Consider the following 17,357-nt stretch of genomic DNA (forward strand, 5'->3'; position numbering starts at 1 on the left):
AGTGCGATAAATTCCTCTCTAGCACTCATTAGCAGTGTGACTTTGTGCATATTCCCTAACTTCCCCGGCTTCAGTTTTCGCGTCTGTAAAGTGGAAGAATAAAATCCGAGGCTCAAGGTTTGCCATCAGCTTAAATGTGCAATACTCCTAAGTGCCTGCTAACACTCGTCCTCTTCTTTCTTCTCAATCTACTGATTGGAGCCATCCAAGAACCCATCAAACAACCCAGTAAACCCAGGAAACCAGACGGATCGAGACCAGGGCGGCGCGAGCACGTCAACTGTGGCCGGTGCGCCGCGCGTCCAAGGGGAAGAAGGGTCCGGAGCGACAAGCCGCCGCCGAGCTCCCCCAAACCATCCCTCTCCTCCCCTCTGCGAAGGAGACCCCGCCGCGGTGCAGGCCGCCGCAGCCGGACGATCACCCCGGCAACGCCGCCTTCCGGTCTGCTCGGCCCCGCCCACTTCCGGTGCCGGCGCGGCGCGTCATCGCCTGGGGACCGAGAGCGGGTCTCGCGAAGGGCGGTGCGGGGGCGCGGTCCCGGGTGGAGGGCGGCGGAGCTCCGGGGGCGCGCGGCCTGACCTCGGCGTCGCCGCCGGCACGCGGCCATGGAGAGCGGAGGGCGGCCCTCGCTGGGCCAGTTCATCCTCCTGGGCGCCAGCTCTGTCGTCACCGCCGTCCTGTACTCCGTGTACCGGCAGAAGGCCCAGGTCGCCCAAGAGCTCAAGGTCAGTGCTGGAGCCAGCCTGGCCTCAGCCGGGTCACCCCTGCCCCCGGTCCTGGTGAGCCCACGGTTCGCCTTGGGCCGCTCCAGCGTGGGAAACTTGGCCAAAGGGGAAACCGGCCCTGACAGGTGTCGCTCCGCCAGTCCCTGCAAGAGCTAGGACCAGAATTCGGGTTTCGTAATAACCGTTTCACTGCCCCCTTTCCTCCGAAGCCCCTCTCATTACTCGGAATCTCGATTTCATGACTTTATTCGACAACTATTTGTTGACCACCGACTCTGCTCCAGGCCCTCGGGGACCAAAGTCCCTCCCCTCACGGAGATCGCATTCTGGTACAAGCAGACAGACAGTAACAAGTACATCAGATGGTATGACAGATGGGGAGAAAAATACTACAAAATAATGTGGGGAAGAGAGGAAATGCAATGCTGGAGAAAGGGAGGTTTGCTATTTTAAATAAGGTGACATTTAACAGAGCCCAGGAGGAGGTGAGGGAGACCGTGCAGGTGTCTAGGGGAAGAACAATTCAGATGGAGGCGATAGCAAGTGCAGAAACCCTAGACTTTGCCCATTTATGTAACTACTCAGTTCCTTGCTTCTACAGACTCTTCCTTTTTAATATTTTAGTTATTTTAAAAATAACTCTTCCTTGGGCTGCCCTTTACAGCTTAGCACCTTCTCATCTTTTTTTTTTTTCATCACGATAATTTTTTGAGGTAGAGAAAATGACAGTTCCCTCCAGATTGCAAAGCAGGAAATTGAGAGTCAGAGGAAAGGTCTTACAGCTGGTCTGGTTGGAAGTTAACGTGAGGTCTTTTGATTCCAAGTGTGGGATTTTTTTTTTTTTTTTTTTTTTTTCCCGGTTGACCACATTGCTTTATTGTGAATGTCTGGCCCATGAGAGATGGACCTCTTTAGGTCGGAGGCAGGGTCCCATTTGTGCTTTGTCTTTCTTTCCTTCTAGGTTCTAACTCCGTGCTTGACGAGTGATAGATGCTCAGTAAATGTTTGTCGATTCCTTTTGGCTGAAATGTCCCAATATCGCAGTTAGGGCTTAACTTGACATTTATTTGAAGAAGGATTCCTAAACCAGACTCAGCTCATTATCATCATATCGTTTTCAGTGGAATCCCTGCTATCGAGGGGCGTGTTGGAATCCATCTGGAATGAACCGGGTTACCACGCAGTTGGATTTGTGGTGCATATGGCCTCCTCGTGAGATTCCAGCTGCCCAGTTGTTTTTCTGATTATAAATAAGTCACTCCTGAAGTGATTGGCTGGGAGTGTAACTGATAACTTCCCTCGCTGCCTCTCAAAGTCAGAAATCAGGTTGGCATCAGGCTGGCTGAATGTGGGAGCTTTGAAACCGTGAACTCTCCAGGATCCGTTTTCGAAAAGTCTTGCCAGTTAGTTCCCAAATGAGGATGAAAAAGCCCCTTCCTGGAAAGAGTCGGGATTCCTAACATTTTAGAGTCTATTCTCTTGATCAGACTGCAAAACTTCCAGAGGAGGTTTGAGTCTTATCCTCGTGGATCTCTCATGGCGATGGGAATGCATACTGCATGCCTGTTATGTGCCCGTCCCTGGGCTAGGCTCTCCCACACCTTAAGCTTCATTTAGTACACCTAAAACTCCGGTGAGATTTTTCTCCCCAGGTTTTTAAAAAGTTTTTTAATGTTTACTTATATTTTGAGAGAGAGAGAGGGAGATGGAGGGGCAGAGAGATAGAAACAGAGTCTGAAGCAGGCCCCAGGCTCTGAGCTGTCAGCACAGAGCCCAATGCGGGGCTCGAACTCACGAGCTGTGAGACCATGACCTGAGCTGAAGTTGGGCGCTTAACCGGCAGAGCCACCCAGGCGCCCCATTTTCTCCCCAGTTTTTTAAAGTTTTGGAAAGGGAGACTCAGGTAAATTAAGTTGCTCAAAGTCATAGCAGATACACTGGAGCTTGATTCAACCCCAGGTCTTTCTGACCCTATTCCCACTCATCTTTAAAAAAAATTCTAGGGGCGCCCAGGTGGCTCAGCGGGTTAAGCGTCCGACTTCGGCTCAGGTCATCATCTCACGGGTCCGTGAGTTCGAGCCCCGCGTCGGGCTCTGTGCTGACAGCTCAGAGCCTGGGGCCTGTTTTGGATTCTGTGTCTCCCCCTGTCTCTCTCCTCCCCCGTTCATGCTCTGTCTGTCTCTTCTCAAAAATAAATAAACGTTAAAAAAAAAAATTAAAATCTAACTGGCCATTCTGTGGTGGATACTTTCCCAGTTGTGTGACTTCAAGCAAATCACTTCACCTCTCTGAGCCTCCGTTTCCTTGTCTGTAGTTGGGGATAATAACGTCTACTGTATAGGGATACATGAACGTATGCACCTAAAGTGTCTAGCTTAGTGCCTGGTGTATACAGCTGACCTTGGAACAACATGGGTTTGAACTGTCCGGGTCCACTTATCCGCAGATTTTTTTCCGATAAGTACAGGACGGCAAATGTATTTTTTCTTAACGATTTTTTAAAAAAATACTTTTTTTTTCTCTAGCTTGCTTTAGTACAGGAATACAGTGTAAAATACGTATACAAAATATGTATTGGTTGACTGCTTATGTTATCAGTAAGGCTTCTCGTCAAAGTAGGCTATGAATAGTTAAGTTATATACAGATTTTCAAGTGTGGGGGGGCATCGGTACCCCTAACCCCTGCATTGTTCAAGGGTCAACTGTAGTGGGTCTGAGTGGTTATTCTCTAATGTATTCATCAGACACCTATTGGGCGCCTGCTATGGGTCAGGCACTGTTCTCGCCACTAGGGGGGGACAGCAGTGAACAAGACAAGCAAGGTCCCATCTCCCAGAGTTGAATAGTCTGGGGGAGGGAGACAGATAACAAACAAGTCGATAGACTGTAAGCGTGAGTTGCTAGGCTGCTATTTGTATTATCCTCACAGGGTAGGTGGTTAATAAGTTTGTATTGACGTGGCTCCTGTCGTTTACTGTATAGCACTAGCCTCACCTTACAGTGACCTCAGAGTGCCAAGTCCCCCCTCACTCCCAGAGGCTTTACTTGCCTGGCCTCTTCAGATTTGTTGGCGGCGATATGCCGCAAGTAGGGAGTGTCCTTCCTTCATCCCTGAACGCCCAGCGCCCAGCACAGTGCCTGGCGCATGGATGCTCAGGACACGGTCATTGATTTTATTAATTTTGTCTTGTTTGTGATGCAGCGGGCGCCAGGCGTGGTGGGTCCCCACGCACGGTAGGTCGGAGGCCGAACGGAAGGAGGGGTGGCAGGAGTAGGGAGGTGGCAGTGGCGGTCACCGTGCTCGCCTGCTTGTCCAGGGGTAGGACGGCGAACGGGAAAGCGGGAGAATAGCGCCAGCAAACAGAGCCTCACCCTGCAAAGTGAAGGCTCCCCTTTCCTGCCATGCGTAACGGGGAGCACGGACGGAGACCTGCTCAGAGACCCCGCTGCCCGGGCCACTGCCACGCGTCTGGCACCCGTTTAGGTGCTTTACACGTAAGCCCTTTGGATGCGCAGTTCGGTGTCGTCAGGAAGAGATGAAATCATGGTCAGTCTATGGTATGAAAGCTGATAAGTACCTTTGCTGTTTTCACCAAAAGAAGTTAAAACGCAAAGGAGGGTGTATTTCCAATAACAGGAGAAAGAATGTCCACGGCACCCCGGTCTCTAGATGGCACACGCCTGGTTATGTGGTACAACTTCTGGGACACAGCTTGGGGATGTGGTTCTCCACGCGCTCCTTCCTGCCTGATTTCCTCATTCTCCCGACATGAGACAAGCAAACAGTCATTTTCTTGTTTGGCCTTTAGGTTTGATAGAACGCGCAGTACTCATCAGTCAGCGTAATATGTTGTTTGCATTTAGGGAGCGAAAAGAATCCACTTGGGTGAAGACTTGAAGAGCATTCTTTCAGAAGCTCCAGGAAAATGTGTGCCTTATGCAGTTATTGAAGGTATGTTTATTTATTGGTAAAATTAAAAACTTCCTCTTCTAAAAGTTTGATAAAAATCTTGGCTGACATTGAGGGCCTTTTGTAGCCTTGGGGCAGTGGTCCAGAAGCCTTGGGCTTCAGGGTCACAAAGACCTGGGTTTTTGCTGTGTGATCCTGGGGGCAACCACCGAACCTTTCTGAACCTCCCTTGCCCCATCTGTAAAGGAATTCCTCCCTTACAGGGCTGTTGTAAAGCTGAAACGAGGGATCCTTGTAAAGTGCTTTAGCAGAGCGCCCGCAAAACATAACGTGCCGTGATAATCATTTTCATCATTTTGATTAATTAAGCTCAACCCAGACAAAATGTAAATCACCGTAAAAGGAGAGGGCGGAAGAATTCTTCAGAAGGCGAATAATTTGTTTCCGTTTAGGAGCTGTCCGATCGGTTAAAGAAACGCTTAACAGCCAGTTCGTGGAGAACTGCAAGGGAGTGATTCAGCGGCTGACCCTGCAGGAGCACAAGATGGTGTGGAATCGAACCACCCACCTCTGGTACGCATCCCCTCTCGCCTCGCCACCCCTCACGGTTGGTCGGCTCAGACGCTGGTGTCCCACACAGACCAGTTTCTTCATGCTGACAGCGTGCTCAGACCTCTTCCATCAGAGTCCCCGAGGCATCTTGTTCAAATGCAGGTTCCTGGGCTGCGTTCCAGACCTACCGAGCCAGCATTCGCACCGTGGGGGGCGTGGAATCTGTTGGTATGCCCACTGAGTTTGAGAACCACCGATTTATGGCGTGGGTTCATGAATTCAGCATCTATTGCAACGGTTTTGTGCCATCACACAGACAACCGTTTTTCCAACTGACCTCGTTTTTTGTGTGGTGGTGTTTTGTTCTGTATTTTGTTTTTTATCGTGGTAAGAGCGCGTAACGTGAGATCTACCCTTCTGGCACGTTTGGGAGCGTGGCGGGCAGTGCTGTTACAGCACATCTCCAGACTTTCTTCACCTCGTATAACTGAAACTTTATACCCATTGGACAACAACTCCCGTTTTCTTCTTCCCCAGCCCCCGGTGACCACAATCTGCTCTCTGTTTCTGTGAGCGTGACCTTTTCAGATCGTCGTGTACGTGGAATCATGCAGCGTTTGTCTTTCTGCTGAGTGGCCCAGTTCGCTCAGCACGACGTGCTCTAGGCTCATCCCTGTTGTCGTCACAGACGGCAGAGTGTCCGTCTTTTCTGTGGCCGAGTGATGTCCCACTGTGTGCGTGTCACGTTTTCTTTAACCACTCAGCCGCTGACGGGCACCCAGGTTGTTTCCGTGTCTTGGCTCCCATGACCAATGCTGCAGGCAACAGGGGAGTGCAGCTACCTCTTTGAGATCCTGACCCCAGTTCTTTGGGATGTAACCCCAGAGGATTGGGATTGCCGGATCATATGGTAGTTTTTGTTTGTTTGTTTGTTTTTTAATGTTTGTTTATCTCGTGAGAGAGAGAGAGAGAGTGCATGCAAGCGGGGGAGGGGCAGAGAAGGGGCGACAGAGGCTCCCAAGCGGACTCTGTGCTGACAGCAGAGAGCCCGACGCAGGGCTGGAACTCATGAGCCGTGAGGTCATGACCTGAGTCGAAGTCAGATGCTTAGCCGACTGAGCCACCTGGGCACCTTTGTCGTAGTTCTATTTTTAATTTTTTTAAAGAAATCGGATGTTTGAATGTGGCAAAGAGAAATAAATGGCAGAGGTGACCTGTGACAGTGTTTATTGCCCACTGGTATTGCCCGAGAACCTAAAAAATTGAGCTTCCCTATTATGAGGTACACGGATAGTAGCGATTTGTGTGTATTCTTCTAGGTATTTCAAACTTTATCCTGTCCTGGCATTTCGGCCATCCCGTCTCTGCCTGGGCATGAAGTGTTTGCTGTCCTTCATTTTATCTTGGGCTCTCTTGCTGTCTTAGGAATGACTGCTCAAAGATCATTCACCAGAGGACCAATACGGTGCCCTTTGACCTGGTACCCCACGAGGACAGCGTGGACATGGCCGTGTGAGTGCTGAAGCCCCTGGACTCCCAGGATCTGGGCCTGGAGACTGTGTACGAGAAGTTCCACCCCTCCATCCAGTCCTTCACTGATGTCATCGGCCACTATATCAGCGGCGAGCGGCCCAAAGGCATCCAGGAGACCGAGGAGATGCTGAAGGTTGGGGCCACGCTCACGGGGGTCGGTGAGCTGGTCCTGGACAACAACTCCGTCCGCCTGCAGCCCCCCAAGCAGGGCATGCAGTACTATCTAAGCAGCCAGGACTTTGACAGCCTGCTGCAGAGGCAGGAGTCGAGCGTCAGGCTCTGGAAGGTCCTGACGCTGGTCTTCGGCTTTGCCACATGCGCGGCCCTCTTCTTCGTCCTCCGAAAGCACTATCTGCAGCGGCAGGAGCGGCTGCGCCTCAGGCAGATGGAGAAGGAGTTCCAGGAGCACGAGGCCCAGCTGCTGAGCCGCGCCAAGCCTGAGGACAGGGAGAGTCTGAAGAGCGCCTGCGTCGTGTGTCTGAGCAACTTCAAGTCCTGCGTCTTTCTGGAGTGTGGGCACGTTTGTTCCTGTGCCGAGTGCTACCGCGCCTTGCCGGAGCCCAAGAGGTGCCCCATCTGCAGACAGGAGATCACCCGGGTGATTCCCTTGTTCAACAGCTAACAGTCTGGAAGCCCCACAGGTAGACGTGAAGGGACACCCCCCCCCCAACCTTCTCAGGAATTTTCGTCTTGAGGCCTTTAGCAGAGCAGTGATGGGGGCAGCTGTTAACCCAGGTACGACCGAGGGAGGGGACTGGGGGAGTCCAATCTCACGCCTCTAGCACTAGATGATGCCTTTCCACCCTGAGGGGGACCCTTCCAGCACTGCCTCAGAATCCCAGCCCCACCCTGGCTGGGTGTGGTGGCCTTGCATTCCTTCCTGGAACCTGAGGAGTGTGCGTGTGACTGACAGCACCTCATCACTCAAGGGCCCGAGCCAGTGACCTCTAGCTCTTCTGTTCCGGTGTCTTCTGGTCCTTTCTGGGGAATTGCTCGTTCCTGTGGACTTCAGCCTTGAGTGACTCAGCCAGCAGGGAGGCAGAAGTCGGGCTCTGGGTGCGGTGTATGTCTGGAGGAGCTGCCTCTGAAGAGACTCTCAGTCTTGCTTGTACCCCAGGAGGAAGCCAGGCTGGCCGCGTCACTCGTGTCCCTTTCCCTCACCGGCTTACCTCTTAGATGTGTGCACATGTGTCTCAGGAAGGAAGAGAGTGAAGTCTGGCATTTGCCTTCTACCTAAAAGATGGGAACTGGTCGGCAAGCTGAAGAGCGGTCACTTGAAGGGACAGTTGCGCTGTCTTGCGGTCCCTGGTGGTGAAGACGGCAGCTTGGCCGTGGCCCTTCCGGTGATCTAAAGGCAGGGCTGTCAGAGCGCTCCTCCGGCCCTGGTTGGGACCTCCCGAGACCTGAGGGGGCTGAGGGCTGGCTCCAGCTCTCCCGGCCTGAGATCAGCTGGAAAGGCATCGCCACCTGAAGGAAGCGGTAAGGCCTCTGCAGCCCCGGCCTCCCGGCCGTCTCCGCTTCCCTCCAAGGCTGTCACCGAGGACAAGCAGCCAGCCAGCACCCTGAGCACAGAGCCTTTTCCAGGGTCCCGCCTCCTCACGTGGGAAAGTTAACATCCCGTGGGTGTAATCACATCGCCCCCTCTGGATTGCCGTTCACCCCCTCACCTGCCAGACGAGGAGGGGAACCTCTCACCCCCTCCGGGAGTCACAGTCTTGTACACAGCTCTTCTCTCCCTTCCCTGGCTCTGAACATCCATCCCCATCCTCCTCTTGTGTGGGGGCGGTGGGGGTGCTCTCAGGGGGCTGACTCCAGTTCTATGCAGCATCCAGTGTGGACAGCACAAATTAAACACGTTACAACCAAGTGTTAGCCTGTTGCTTTGTCAACAAAAGTTCGATGGTTGGGCTGAGGCTTGCCCGAGATGGAATGGAATCCCGCCGCGGTGTGATGATCTAGGGACCTCAAGGCCTCTGTGTGTATCTTCTTTCTCTGTAGAGAGGTGGCTGGGGGCTCCCACACACAGGTGGTGTGCAGCTTGGGGAGGCGGAGGCCAGTCTGTAGGTGGCGCTGGCCTCACTGAGACAGCCAGTCTTTGAAGAAGTCCTGACCAGAGGGGCAGTGAGACCTTGGGACAGCCTTGGGGGGCTGGAGGATAGCGGGGAGGAAACTGACGTTCAGAGTGTTGTACTCTGTGCTCTTTCAAGCTTTAATTTCAAGGCAGGTTAATCCTCACAAAACCTGCAGGCTCTCATGGCATCTCTCACAGTCAAGGAACTAGCCCAAGAGGGGAAGTTCACTGGGCTGGGGGCTTGCAGCTGGTAGGTGCTGGCTCTACATTTAAACTGCCAAGATGTTTTCAAAGCCCCCTCCTGCTGTGGCAGTGGGGCTGGCTAATTTCCTCCGTGTGCGGGAATATCCCACAAGGTATTGCTCCCATGTTAGCAGAGGGGCCGGCTGTGCAGGAACAGGCAGACGCGAGAACCCCTGTGCCTGTACCAAGTCCTGTCCGGTGAGGTGGGGAGAGTTTGGGTTTCCATGGAGCTGCCTTGGGGGTCGGCCAGGGTGAGGGGGTGGCCGAGCGTCCTGAAAGCACCTGCCCCCTTTGGCCTGTCCTTCGGGCCTTTGGCAGAGGGTGAACGAGCCGCCTGCGGTGGGTGTGCATGGCAGTCTACCAAGAGTTCAGCCCTCGGCACAGATTTCATGCGAAAAATCAGACTGATCGAAGAGGGAAGGCAGCTTGCTCTACGCCAGCCCCGCTCAGATCTGGGCAGATCGCATCTGCCCCAAGTGTTTTTTCCAAGTGGAGCTGGGGGAGACCCACAGCAGCACACTGTCCCTGCCCTAGGAAGTGACAGCCGGTTGGGAACATGGGCACACATATCCTCAGGTTCTGGATTTGAGGTCCCTGCTAGGTCCTAGCCCAGCTGGGGCTGGGACTGTCACAGTCTCGTTCACCTGTGGCAGTTCCCACCTTCCATCCCGGGAGCCTCGTCTCCAAGAAGGTTGAACAGGACCTATGCTGGACGGAGATGGGCCCAGGCTGGGAGCAGGGCATGACAGGGGGGTGAGGACATAGCGGTTAGTTCTGGACTGGCCTTGGGATAGTTGAGAGTTTTCAATTCCTTGCTGATTCAACCCTTACGCTCACCACTTTAATCCTAGGCAAACAGCTTTGGAAGTCATCCTGAATAACCACTCCTGGCTTTGAACGTCTGCTAGGCACTTCATATGTGTTAATGCGTGTGGTCTACGAAGTGGATATTGTCATCCCCAGTTTACAAGTGAGAAAAGGGAGGGCTATGTTTGTGCTTACAGCCACACATCCTCAGGAGCCAGGCAGCGTTAGCTTCCTTACAGGCCTTGTTTCTTAGACTTAGGGCAAGCAATCGGGGGAGACTGAATCACCCCTTTTTACAGGTTATGTGATGTGCTGAAGGCTACCAAGGTCTGACTATAATGCCTAATGTGATAAAAGACCAAAGGCAGTTCGTCTTTTATCACATGAAGCCTGAGAGGCTAAGAAGGGAAGTTGTCCAACAGACAACTGAGTATTACAGACACATAGTGTTTTCCAAGCCAGTCAGCACATTAACAATCATGAGTCACACCCTGGTTTTACATACCACAGGGTAAGGCTTTGAGGTTCCCTAGCTTATCTTGATGAAACAGGAGCTGGAAGGCAGGTCTTTGGAATCCTAACCCATTCAGAATTATGACAGAATATTCTAGAAGCAACAATATGTGGAACAACTAAAAAGCAAATAACATGCAGAAAAATTAAGCAAACAACAGCACAACAAACTTGGCCAATCTGACACCCTTTATCACCCTGGTCTTAGGCCATGAAACCCCCAGTTGGGTGATGGATCCAGTGCTGATCCCACAGGGCCTCTGGAATGCTCAGAGGAAGAGTTTGGTATCATTGACGAGCACTTACTCATCTAACAAACACGTGCTAAATGTATATTCTGTGCCTGGAGATGCAAAAATGAATAAAACAGCCTCTGCCCTCAAAGGGCTCAGAGTTGTCTTAATAAACCCCAACTGTCTGAAAGGCAAGTAAACCCTATTGGACGGGTGTGGTGACTCTCAGTTGTTGGGAATATATGTGGTCCACACAATAGCGTAGCTAGGATGGGCCTTTGAAATTGGCCTGGTTAGAGCAGATTCCCTGACCATTTAAAATAAACCATCCAAGGGCACCACATCATTGCTGAAGGGGAGCCAAGCAGAGAAGATCTACCCCACAGAGCCCAGAATGACCTACTTGAAACACCAAGTTGATCGTGTCCCTTCTCTGCTTAAAGCCCTTCCCCAGGCTCCCTGTCATCTCCAGGCCCAAGCCCTGACTCGTCCATGGCATCTGCAGGCCTGTGTGACCCAGCCCCTGGCCACCTCTCCAGGCCTCTCTGCAGCTCTCTTTCTCACACCTGTGGCTCCGGCAGCAAAGGCACTGAGGTTGCTTAAATGTGCCATGCTGAGTCCTGCCTCTGGAACCCCAGATCTTTCTTCACCTTGCTAACATCTACTCACCCTTGAAAACTCAGCTTTAGGTGGTGTCTCCTCCCTTCCTAGATGCCTAGGCAGAGTTAGAGCCCCTTCCCCTGAGATTCCCTAATAGAGTCTTCCCTTTCCTGCCCTTAACCGAATTGCCCACGTCTTGGGCAGTTTCCGTATCTTAGTTCTTGCCAGGCACGATGTTTTGGTCATCACTGTGCACTAATTAGAGCTAACTTCGGGCTTGCTCTTTGCTAGGTACTCACTAAATGCTGCACGTGACTGATGCCATTTAACCCGCTGTGAGTTACGTGTTTGCATCATTCTTCCTTTAAAGAAAAGGAAACCAAGGCCCAGAGAGGTCAGGGATCTTGCCAAGCTCACAAGAGAGACACGATTTAAGCCCAGGCAGTCTCACTCCAAGCCCAAGAGCTTAAGCAATGAGTGTATGTGGAGTGAGTGAGTTGACTAGTGAGGGAAATAGGTGTGGGGAACACGGTTCTGGAAGGCTGCCTGGGGCCCGGGGCGGTTATTGGACCAGAGATCTGGGCCATGACTTGGTTGTAAGGAGTGAGGGAAGAACCCCTCTTAGGGCCTCGAGCCAACGTGGATAAATTGTGTCAGAGAAACATCACGTCCAGCAGGCTGACCAGAACCTTGAGGACTCCACACAAAGTTGAGACAACGTCCCTGTGTGGTGGGAAATAGTCTGGACTGGCAGCACGAAGGCTGGCCTGCTCTCAGGTCCTGGCTGTGTTGCTGTGTGATCTTAACGGAGTGATCTAACCTCTCTGGGCCTCAGCTCTATCTAGAAAAGGAGCAAGTCAGATTAGAAGCTTCCAAGTCTCCATCCAGCTCTGACAGTTGGCGTCTCAGAGATGGGAATGCATGAGGGAGTGAGGAGGGCAGTTGTGAGGCTCTCTTTGGGGCTGCTGCTCTGACAGATGAGATGTGGGCCCTCTTCAGGCTTAGCTGCCCGCAAACAGCCTCAGGACCACGTTCCCATGAAGCTGGGGAGATCAGCACATTTTCTCTCTAATTAGATAGTGGTAACTTATCAATTTTGAATGGGAGAAGTTTCGATGTATGATGTCCTGAATTGCTCCCTGGAGTGCTCATTAGTCACTTCCCCTGCAGCTGCCTTATTGTTTTCCAGATGCCAGCCGAGGGACCTGGCATTTCCCTTCTCCAAGAGTAGGGCACACGAGGCTGAGCTAGTGACACTGGCTTTGGGCAGAGGGGCTGACTGGGCCTGGGTGAGGGTCTGCCTGGTGAAACTACAAGGCCTTCATCGCTTACCCTTTATCCTCTGTCCCTTCCGGAGCGGCCTCCCATTATGTTCCTCAAATTCAGATCCCTCCAGGGTTGGGCCGTGACTCTGGAGGGCCACAACCGAACTCAACAAGCATTCATTAGGCACCTCATGTGCCAGGCACCCTGTATCCGTAAACCTGAATGCTCTCTAGGCCGCGGGGAGGGAGTTAAAAATGAGGTCATATTAATCTTCATGTCCAAGTCGCCACAATTGCAGGCCTCCCATCCCCTCATCATCTTTCCTAGTATTTAAGGTGCTTCATAGGGCGGAGCTTCATAAATGATTGCAATAAGTTTGTCCATAGTCTTTATTTTTTCCTACCCTTCCTGATTCAGGACTCTGCCGGCCATCTGTCCTAGTGCTGCAGTGTCTACCATGACCTCCAGGTGGCGCTGTGTCCCCACGGTTGAGGACGGCTCGAGGACTCGGGTGTAAACCAAGGCCGCGTTTCCAAAGGTCAATTTTCTCTTCCGCTCCGGGTGGGCAACAGGCCTCAGAGGCCTGAGAGCCCAGTCAGAGGAGGATCCTGGGCTGCTGATCCCAGGGCCAGCGGGCCACAGCCCGGAAAGGGGGACAATCAGGGATTTTCTCTTGGGTTCCTTCCTTTCTCTGCCCGAAGGAAGCTGGGTGCAGATGTGAAAGTTTTGAGAAGCCCAGAAAATTCTGGGGGGGGGTGGGGAACAATCCCACATTTCTCCCCCGATAATTTTCCAGGCATTCACATCTTTAAATATACTAACCCAGGCTTCTTTCAACAAAAATGAGATATGCATAATGCATCACATGTTCTTAAAATACCCAGATGACTTCATACTGGTAAAGGATGCTGAAAAAAAATTGTATGGCATAGATTCTGATTCTCCCCTCCACCGGAAGCCTTTTTTTCCGCGGAGAAATCCTGCTTCTCTCAGCCTGGCCTGCCGTCCTTGCTCTTGTCTCTTCTGTGCTATCTTTGCCTTTGGCCCCTCGTCCGTGTACCCAGCTCCTCTGGCCCCTTCTAGGCTGCTTGTATGAGACACAGCTGTCAACTGCTTTCCTTGGCAGTCCTGCCTCTTGTCTGCCCTGTTTGCCTCTTGCTTTCCAGTGTGTTAGAGTGTCTTCCTCTGCGTGTGGATCTGTCTTCCTCCTCGAGGCTTCCTTTAGGCTCTCTGCTTCTGTGGGTGTATTTCTCACCCGTGCCTGGCACCTGCCCTCGCAGACGGGATTTCCTTCTTCCACAGCCCCTGCCCAGCTCCGGGTCTGGCAGGGCAGGATGGGGAGGGCCTCTGTGACCGTGCGGTGACCGCTTCTCAATTCCACTCTCCCTATTACATAGGAAGTTCCTTTCCTCAGAAGAAAGGGCCCTTCTGTCCACTCCTGGCAGGCTTTGGGTGGTAAGACTCCCAGCATGGAGCTGTCCCCTGCTCTTATCTGAGTGACCCAACAGCCCCTCATCCAATCCACACAGTCTCCCTTTGAGGCTGGTCTGGTTACCCCCCCCCCCCCCCCCATTTTATAGCTGAGAGGAATTCTGGCTCAGAGGGGGAAGTGACTGCCTCAAAGTCACACAGGTAGGAAGGGGTGTAGCTGGGAGTGACCCCGGGTCTTCTGATTTACTCTCTTTCACTTGCTCTTCACCAGGTCCAGTAGATAGATCTCTGTGCTGGGAGGCCTGGGGTCTTGGTCAGGGCTCTCTCTCCAGCCAGGCAGTTCACCTTCCTTGTTTGGGACTGACTTTTCCCTACCGTATGGTGGAAAGTGTCTCTCCTCTGCCCTGCCAACCTTACCGGTCCTCATGGACATTAAATGATGTTGCATCCATGGGATGGAAAAGCGCTTGAATAACAGTCCATGGAGGCAGAAGGGTCCAGAGCCTTGCACAGCCCCCCAGTGAGCTCAGAAGTCAGTCCATGGAGGCAGAAGGGTCCAGAGCCTTGCACAGCCCCCCAGTGGGCTCAGAAGTGAGCTCAGAAGTCAGTCCATGGAGGCAGAAGGGTCCAGAGCCTTGCACAGCCCCCCAGTGGGCTCAGAAGTCAATGGCCACTTTCCTCTGCACAGGCTTGAGCTGCCACAGGTCTGACCCCAGGTTTGGGGGAGAGTCAGGGGTGAGGGCCTCTGGGCTTAAGATGTTAAAAGCCTTTTTATTGTCACAGGAGACTGGTGGGGAATGTCCTTTATAGGACCAGTCCTACATTCTTCATCTAAGGGGCCGTAAGGGTTCAGAGATCCCCTGGAAACCGGGTCCACAATTTTCTGCTACTGGGAAAGAGAATCTATCTCTTTTATCAGATTTCCAAGGAGTCCTCAGCCTGCAAGAGGTTTGGACTCTTTAAAATTTTTTATTTTTATTTTTACACTTATTTATTTTTGATAGAGACAGAGCACAAGTGGGGGAGGGGCAGAGAGAGGAGACACAGAATCCGAAGCAGGCTCCAGGCTCTGAGCTGTCAGCACAGAGCCCGATGAGGGGCTCGAACTCACCAGCCTTGAGATCATGACCTGAGCCAAAGTCAGATGCCTAACCGACTGAGCCACCCAGGTGCCCCAGGTTTGGACTCTTTAATCTACACCCCCTCCATATCTGTGGGTAGGAGGCCTGAGGTGCAGAGACCAGAAGAGGCTTGTCCCTGGTTTCTTGATTCTTAGATGTCCTCAGGGAGGCAGTGTTGCCCAACAGTTGGGAACTCAGCCTTGAGTCAGACCTGCTGCCTCTCCTGCGCTGTGCAGCTTTGGGCCTGCTGCTCAACTTTTCTGGCCTCAGGCCCTTACAGATGGTATAAGATAGATGACAGTCACTCCCCAACGTAATCAGGAGCGTAGAGACGTCTAGAGCCATTGGCATGATCCCAGGGCAGGGTAAGCTCTTAGTAGCGATCGGGTAGTAGGAGGTTGGGATCCGGAGGTGGTGGTGACCCTTTCTGAACTTGCTGGAGTCAGCTCCTTCTTAGTCCCCTTTAGCTCAGCTCATTCATTGCTCTGGTGAAGTCAGGGGCTCTTTGGTCAGCAGACTCTGGGGCTCTTGGGAGCTCTGGACAGGAGAACCCCAGTGGGTGAGTAAATTATTCAGAACGCAGCCAGACCACAGTTCCCAGCCTCCTGAGCCTCCCCCATTTGTCCACAAGGCTAAAGTTGTACCTGCCCTTGTCTGTTCCCAGGGTCGTGCATACATGCAAAAGCACTATGGCACCAGGCCTGTTTGCCGCCCTCTTCTCCTTTCCCAGCTGGAGAGGGACTATTGTTTTCCAGGGTGGCACAGAGCCCCAGCGTCCCCACCCGCTCCTTCTGGGCTGGGGATGGTAGGCAGAGCCTGCTGTCTTAGAGTTCAGGACCCCTCCCTCCATCCCCCATGTGAGGCTGTGGAGTGATGAGGGGAGAGGAGAGCACAGTCAGGACACCGGTCATCCCCTTTCATGTTCTGGTGACATCTGTCTCCTAAACTCCTCCCAGCTGTCCTCACGGCTCCTGAAGGGCCCGTGGGACTCTTACTTTGTGGGTTGTTGGTACGATAAAAACTAAATAGGTTACCCTCTGATCCTTTTATTTATTTTGTCTTAAAGACACACAGCAAACTTCCTTGTTGAGAAAGCCCTTTTATTTTCTGACTAGTTGTGCTCGGTGCAGCTCCCCTCCCCCATATAATCCTGGGTGTGCCAGGTGATGCAGCGAGAAGAGCCAGAGTCCCGGGTTCCAGCAAGCCCCATCTGGGCCCCAGTCTCCCCGTCCATAATGGGAGGAGGTTGGAAGAGGTGACCTCCAGGAGTGGCTTCACATTGAGCTGTCTAGGGCTCTGGGCATTCTTTGGAGACCCTTTAGGGAGTATGGGGGGGGGGGGGCGCCCACAGTGTGGGTCTTGAGCCCCTAGTAACTTGCCTGTTACCATTTTCTCCTAAGATTTTTTTTTTTAAGAAAGTGTCTTGGTGATTAAACAAGTAAAGAAAAGATGCTAAGAGTCTTTTGAGTTGTACCCGGGGAAGGAAGGTAACTGTCGCAAAAGTCCCCAACACACATTTGCTGACCCAGAACCCTTGTCTTTGGTTCTAGGCCTACACCATCTCCAGTCAGTTCACATGCTTCTCCCTCACTGCATGTGTCTGTGCTGTGTGCGTGAAAGTGGGGAGGTGCGGGCAGAGGCCATGCCTATCAAGGCCAGTGGGGAACTGGGGGCACTCAGGTTCTGGTGGGTGAGTTGAGGGGCTGAGGGGGTGGGGGTGACATGTGATCACATCCAGCCTTGGCTCAGAGTGGTGGTCCCCTGCTGGGAGGCCACTTAGCCTCTCCGGAGGTGACCAGCTGGCCACTGGCATAGCACAGCATCCTGGCCTTCCCTCCTGACCGAAGGCTAGGGTGGGAGCCAGCCCTGGCAAGGCCATGGGACCCTGGCCTGCGCTGTGGGCAGATGCAAGGCACCTGGGGCCAGGGTATCCAACAGCCCCACGCTTCTCCAAGTTTTGCCATCGCTCTCTGATGTGGCCGCTTGTGCCTCAGTTTCCCCATCTGGGTAGGAGAGAGGGGAAGGGAACAAAGGGAACCAACATGTGCCAAGCATCTATTTTGCACCAGGTACTGCTGGGGCTGACTTTCCTTTTCTCTATACCCCAACACTGGGGTAGGGCTCCGTGCTCAACAGGGACTTGTGAAGACCTATTACTTTAACCCTAGAATGTCTGGGCCGAAGGGGCCATGGAGATGGTCCAGTCCTGTGGTCCTCAGTTCTACAGAGTCTTAGAGTCCAGTGAAGGAGCTTTCAGATGAAGTTAGAGCGGGGAGCCCCCCACCTTTGCCTCAAGCAGTTTTTGTCTGCTTTAGATTTGGGAGAACCGGCTGATTTTGCAGCTGGAAAAAA

At 52.7% G+C, this 17,357-nt stretch overlaps 1 protein-coding gene across 1 annotated transcript; it reads left to right on the forward strand.

The window, feature by feature from the left end:
- The first annotated feature begins 472 nt into the window (after positions 1–472).
- On the forward strand, positions 473–8,586 carry MUL1 (mitochondrial E3 ubiquitin protein ligase 1). The gene is given in 4 exon segments (XM_019461616.2): positions 473–725; positions 4,590–4,677; positions 5,088–5,208; positions 6,613–8,586. Coding segments are annotated over 4 exon segments (1,059 nt in total). The 5' UTR covers positions 473–605; the 3' UTR covers positions 7,343–8,586.
- Positions 8,587–17,357: the final 8,771 nt, after the last annotated feature.

The sequence above is a fragment of the Panthera pardus genome, unplaced genomic scaffold (genome assembly GCF_024362965.1).
Source record: "Panthera pardus isolate Hobbes unplaced genomic scaffold, ASM2436296v1 HiC_scaffold_11, whole genome shotgun sequence".
NCBI lineage: Eukaryota > Metazoa > Chordata > Mammalia > Carnivora > Felidae > Panthera > Panthera pardus.